General features: G+C 50.6%; 1 protein-coding gene across 1 annotated transcript in view; it reads right to left on the bottom strand.

Annotated features, from left to right (window-relative positions):
* Positions 1-2724: 2724 nt before the first annotated feature.
* Positions 2725-6550, bottom strand: part of LOC6581144 (protein CBFA2T1) — a 29270-nt gene continuing 25444 nt past the window's right edge. The window contains exons 4-7 of the mRNA XM_032730051.2: positions 4515-5965; positions 4269-4448; positions 4048-4173; positions 2725-3974 (exon numbers count right to left, since the gene is read on the bottom strand). Coding sequence (XP_032585942.2) covers positions 3669-3974; positions 4048-4173; positions 4269-4448; positions 4515-5965 — 2063 coding nt within the window. The 3' untranslated portion in view covers positions 2725-3668. The remainder of the gene's footprint in view (positions 3975-4047; positions 4174-4268; positions 4449-4514; positions 5966-6550) is intronic.

Raw genomic sequence — 6550 nt, 5'->3', positions numbered from 1 at the left:
CTTGCGCCCAGTCAAATCGTTATTATCGACAATGCCACCGCCAAAAACCCACACATTCTCTCGCAGCCATACGGGGCACGCACATGTTATTCACTGCTGCTGCTGCTGCTGCTGCTGCTGCTGCACAGCCTTCAAATGCAGGCAACCTCAGTCAACTTTGTTTCTTGCCGGCAAAAACAAAAACACACACACAATGGAGAGCCGGAAAGGGACAGTGAGAGAGAAAGGGAGAGAGAGATGGAGACCAAGCCACTTGCTGGCTGATAACGTTAGCGTCAGCTGTGCGGCACTCTTGTGGGTCGTGGTGGGCCGTAAAGGGGCCCGGGACACGTGAGGCCCGAAGTTGGCTGCTGCTGGAGTCGTGCGCAGGCAAGCGTCAAGCGTTTGTACCTAGTCCCATTGGCCCCAGGCGACAACATACTGTCTCTCCCTCTCGCTCACTCCCTCGCTCTCTCTCTCTCTAACTCAGCTGCTTCTGTGTTTGGCATTTGTTTGTGTTGTCAACAAAAGTTTCTTTGAAATCAGTAACAGATGTCGATTGAAATGGCAGAATTGCTGCCCGCGTCGCTGCCAGCTTCGACAGCGACAGCGACAGCGACTCAGTGAGCAGCTGGCGGCTGTTGTTAGTGCTGCTCCTCCTGCTGCTCCTGCTCCTTCTGCTGCTGCTGCTGCTGCTGGTGGCTGGCTGCTACTTATGATGAATATTTTTATGTCAGACACAGTCGAAGTGCCGCCAAATGCCGCTTCTTTTGCCAGACATCGCATATTGAGCGCTAGTTGCTGGCATTTTAATTAAAACTCTCGTTCAAGTTCCAGGTTTTTAATGTTAATGCAATTTGCGCAATCAGAGCCAAAGCAAGACCTAGGCCCACGGGCCGACGCTGCTGCTATTTAGCCCTAACTTGGTACTGTCTGGAATTTTGACTCAGTCAAATTGGAATTCAGAATATATAAAAATATATAATATACGAATAAAACAAATTGTTGCTTATCTCGAAATTTTGAATGTTTAATTATATAACCAATATATAATTTTCCTCGATTGTATTCAATCTCAAGAGGAGTCTGCGCAGCTGGGCTGAACAATTTAAGAACTTTGGAGTATCCCATATTGCCATATTTGCATATATCATTGTTGGTAATTTAATAGACGAATCCCCATTAACAACGTCATAGATTTCAGATTGTCGCTGTCGGAGATTATAAATCGAAATGCCGAAATGCTTTAACCTCACTCGGACAGATGAGCAAACGGACGGGCCAAATGTTGGAAATCACCCACTCACCAGTATATTGAAGGCAATAAACTGTGTTTGAAGCGAGAATTATATAATATGCGTATATATGATAATATAATATGATATATATGACATGATGTTGCCAAGTTTCTGCTTCTAAGATTATTGTGTTTTCAAATTGAGTGCCATGGTTGGTGATCAGCTTACTTTTCCTGCGATTTGACACAGGTGAGTTGCTTTGGAAAACAGCACTAGGAGTTCTTTCAGCTCATGAATGAATAAAAAAATAAGTTAGCATAAAACTAAATATTTGTATGCCGTTGAATAAATTAAAATTCTAGAAACAATAATAATGCATATACCCACTTACTTTTTGGCAGAGGGTATTCGAGCCCACTGCCTCCTTTGAGCTGCGCTTCGTTTCCTTCAGAGGAGATGCTGCTGTTATTGCCGTTGACAACATGTGCATGTCATCTGGCTGGCTGAGCTGTGGCTGCTGGCGATAACAAACGATAACTGCATGTTAAATAGAAGCTAACGAATGGGCAGTAAGTAGATGTGCAGGGGCAGCCGAGAATGGGGAGTGGGCCAGAGCGGGGCTTTACAGTCAGAAACAAACAAAGCGTCAGCACATGCTGGCCAGATGGAGCACCAGGAAGCTGCTGCCAGTTGCCAGTTGCCAGTTGCCTGTTGACTGGTTGGCTGCTTGGCTGCTTGGCTGTTGGCTGTTGGCTGGACGTGCATCTATTTGAATATGCGGCCGCCTGTCGCTCAGTGGCTGTAGCTGGCTTTAGAAAATCTCTCAGGTAGCAAAACGCCACCACCGCACCCCCACCACCACCACCACCACCATCATCATCATCATCATCATCATGATAATGGGCTTGCCACGTACTCAAACTAAATTCCCACTCGGCGTCCAGTGAAGGGTTGCAAAAAAGCGCACAGCAGTTGCAGACAAAAGTAAAGTTAAGGCAAGCTGATCCTGAAGTATCTTCTCTCTCTATCCGTCCCTCTATGTGTGTGTGCGGGTGTTTATGTGTGGTAGCCACAAGCCATGCACATGTGTGTGAGTACGTCTGTGTGCAACAAATGCTGTGCATGCCCCTAGGCGAAGCGAGGCACTAACGAGCTTTTGCTTGCTTGCAATGCGACAGCAGCAGGTGTGCCAAACACACTCACACACACGTACACGCGTACACACACGCACATGCACATGCACACATACAAACACACACCCGCACATGGCGCAACTGAGTGACGATAATTGAAATTTCATCACAGCAGTTTGTGGTTTTGTATCTCACACACCGAAACCCCGTTCCACCCCAAACATCACATCCTCACTCTCTCTCTCGCACTCACACACATTCACTAATGCGCAATTCATGGCTGATGCAGTTTTGTGTTGCCTGCTTTTAGGCTGCTCTAGAAATCGCATCGAATTGAAATCGATTCGATTGGAACGAAATCATTTCGAAACGAGTTTTTTGGTTTAAAACACTTTATTTCTTGGGTTTCTTTTTAGCCTTTCTTTGTGTGGGTTGTAACATTTAGATTAGATTTTCTTGCATTTGCTTTTGGTTTTCTCTTGCTTGTCTATATTTAAAGTACAGTTAAATACGTGTTTAGAAATACAATAAATACTAATTAATAATTTAAATACATACAGATAGATATATATAATCAATAAATTATCCATAATGATAGCAGTAATGGCAATAATAATAATAATAATAATAATAATCATTATATTTATCATATTTTATTATTTTATAAAAATTACTATGTTCAGTTTAAGTATTCCCGTTTTCTTCAAGCTCCCTCCCCTCGCTGCGCGGGCTGACTCCTAAAAACTACTTGCAGCTTTGACCTCTTAAATAAATCTGAGTTGCTTTTAAGAGTTTGCATTAATATAATTTTGCATATTTTTAAGTTGATTAATTGTGGTGCAAATATTTGAATTATTTTCTATTTATTTCTTATGCCTTGGTGTCTTTTAAGTGCTCATACAATTTAATTTAAGTCAATAAAGTTCAGAGAGGCTTTTCAGCGTGATTTCAAACATTTTCGTTTCTCTCGTAATTTTCACAAAAACTAGAGTTGAATTAAATTATTTTGCCGCGCACTTAACTCGTTTTCCTTTAATATTATTAATATATTTTTGTTTATATTTTTAATGTACTGCAAAATGTGTTAGGCTCAAATTACATATCTATCTCGTTTACTTGAAGTATATTAAGTATGTAATTAAAGACTATTTGGATAATGCTGACAATGTCCGATTTTTCTTTTGGTTAAGGTTTACGTTAGTTAAACTCCATATCTATTTGTATATGTAGATTATAATTTTTTTATCGTCGTATTCGAGCCCGATCGGTAATTTGACTAGCACAAGTATTTCTTCTTGGGTTTCATCATGCGAATGCGTCATTTGGAGCCCAGTCCGTTGGGCACCAGCGCACTGGCTGTGCCAGCGGCGACCCCAGCCCCGCCCCCAGCGACGCCAACGGCCGCAGTGCCGCCAGCCGTGCCACCGGCCACTGCCGACTCCCGCACGCCGGCACCAGCCGCCTGCAGATGCACCGCTGCCGCTGCGGCTGCCGCTGCTGCGGCTGTAGGCGTGGGAGGGGAGCGGGCTGCCATGGCGCTGCGCATGCCGCTGGCGCTGGTGTTAGCGGTAGCCGAGTGCAAATGCTTGGCGCTCAGCTCGCTAGCCCGTGAGTTGCCGCACACCTATAAGCCGATCCGAAGAGCACTGGGATTAGTGATGTGTTCAGCAGGGTTCCTTCAGCTGCTGGCAACTCACCTGGTGATGGCTGTCCCAGTCCCTGTACTGGCATGAGGCGCTGCAGTAGCGGGCCATGTTGCAGCCGGAGCACGTCTCCGTGGCCTTGCGGCCGCAGTTCCAGCATTGCTGCTGCAGGCTGCTGCCCTGTAATGGATGGGCCAAGGAATAATATTTTGTTATGTTAATGAAATGAAATGTTAATATATAATCCCACGGCTCAGTATGTAGAAAGCACTTACATTCTGCGCGCTGGTTATGGATGGCGACTTATTATCCAGATCGCGGTCTCCGCTGGAGTGACGACTCATCTCCATGAAGAACTTTTCCATGCGCAGTCGCTCTTGAGTCATGATCTCGGCTGCACGCGTCTCAGCTGCCACCACGGCTCTCTGTATCTCGATGACCGCCTGCCGCTTGACCTGCCAGGGCGGGAGGAGAGCACAGTAAACACAAAGCTAAGTCTGGGGACTCTGTGGGAGACTCACCTGGGTGACTGCATCCTCGGCGTTACGCTTGAACTCGGCCACCTTCTCCTCGGTCTGGCGACGCAGCTCGGCCATGGCGGCGGGCGTCAGGTCTTGGCTGCCGTTGCTGCCGTGCTGTGGCTCGATGCCGCGCTGCTGCAGGATGGTGATGGCCCGCTTGGTTTTGTCGACCATGGCCGAGATACAGTTAAGCATGGTGTGGATGTTCTTCCACTCCTCCTCGCCGCCAGGAGCAGGGGCAGGAGCAGCTGCTGCTGGCGCATTGCCCCCGCGCGCCACCTGGGGCAGCGCAAGCCTGCTGGCACCCTGCCCCGACTCGGGCAGGCGCAGGTCTCGCTCGTCACGCTGCATGAAGCCCGCGGCAGCAGCCGCCTCGCCGGCGGCAGTCGCAGTGCTATAGTCGAAGGCGAGCACCGAGTGGGCGGCAGCCGGATGCATGGCCAGCCGCTTGCTGGGCGGCGCGTAGGCTGCGCCGGCGTTGGGCATGTACTCTGCCCACTCCTGCAGGCCGTTGTGCGCGCTGTGCTCCATGATCGAGTCCGAGGAGCGGCGCTTGAAAAGCGACCCGCCATTGCCGTTGGCCGCAACCGGCGCCGGCGCCTCCAGCTGCACGAATATGTCCGCGAACTCGGCGCTGCCCACGCCATGGGGCGTCAGCTCCATCACAGCCTGCTCGTTGCTGGTCACGTACTGCATGGCCGACTGGTTAGTGGCTCGCGCCAGGGCCAGGATCTCGCGCTGCATCAGGGCCACGCTGTTCTTGAGCAGCGGCATCACATACGGTCGCAGCGGTAGGTTGATGGCCTCCTGCAGGGCCAGTCGGAACTCTTCCAGTGATATGTTGCTGCTAGCCAGGGACAGCACTAGGGCGCGCACCCGCTCGCTCACCTCCGGCTGGCCGAGCTCCTGCGAGAACTGGAGCAGGGCGCCCAGGAACTTCCGCAGCTTGGACAGCAGCCGCGCCTGCTCCACGTGAGCAGCCGCTGCAGCCGCGGCCGCAGCAGCGGCTAGAGAGGCTGCGTGCTGTGATCCTGGCGTGGGCGACGTGGCGGAGCTGGCGCCGCCGTTTACCACGGGGGAGGCGCTCGTGTTGCGCTGTGGTCGCTGGTGGTGGTGCATCTGCTGGGGCGGTGAGTGGGGAGAGCGCGGAGCAGCTACCATATTGCGCGCCAGCGCAGGAGGCGACTCTGGTGGCGTGCGACAGAGCCGATCCCTTTCTCGTTCACGATCACGTTCTCGTTCCCGTTCCCGTTCCCTTTCACGCTCCCGCTCTCGGCTGCCGTTGGGCGTGAGCTGCTGACTGCTGACTGTGTTGGTGCCGGTGATGGACATGTCCTTGCTACTGCTACTGCTGCTGCTGCTGCTGCCGCCGGCCGAGGAGGAGTTGGTGGTGGTGGTGCTGGAGCTCTTGTCGCCGTTGCTGCTGTTGCTGCTGCTGTTGCTGCTGTTAGCTGTTTGTCGGATTAAAAGGGAAAAGGAAGCAGTCAGCTCGTTAGTTAGTTCGCAATAAACAATGAAGAGAAACAAGACACCCACACCCACACACACAGAGGAACACACAGGATGTGCAGGCGAAGCGCATTACAAATGCATTAGGAGCTGTTGTAGACGCTACTGCAGCTCGGAAGCTCCAATTCTCGCCAACTCGGAAGCTAGGCAAAGGCAAGCAACATCAGCCGTGCTGCAAAATATGTATATATTTCTGCTGACCGCAAACATGCTACAGCACTTGTCTGTCCCATCGCCGGGGGACGCCGCACTAGCATTAACAAATTTGTTTGAACATGGGAAATAAATTAGCAAACATTTTTGGGTACCATTTGCCAGGCAACAAGCGCCCAGCCCAGCTCAGCCCAGCCCCGTGCAGGCCAGCCGAGTCGAGCAAGCAAATCAAGCAACACGCACTAATTGGTGGCCCAAGGAAGAGAGAAGAGTAGTTGCGCTGCGAGGGAAACGGGGGAATCGAGTTGCTCCGCCGGGTGCAACGTGCCTGGACCTGATCCTGCTGCCAAAGCGTCGCATTCGGCAGCAGCTCA

Source organism: Drosophila mojavensis, unplaced genomic scaffold (assembly GCF_018153725.1).
Source record: "Drosophila mojavensis isolate 15081-1352.22 unplaced genomic scaffold, ASM1815372v1 contig_82, whole genome shotgun sequence".
NCBI classification, from domain to species: Eukaryota; Metazoa; Arthropoda; class Insecta; order Diptera; family Drosophilidae; genus Drosophila; species Drosophila mojavensis.
This window is presented reverse-complemented; position numbering and strand designations above follow the sequence as displayed.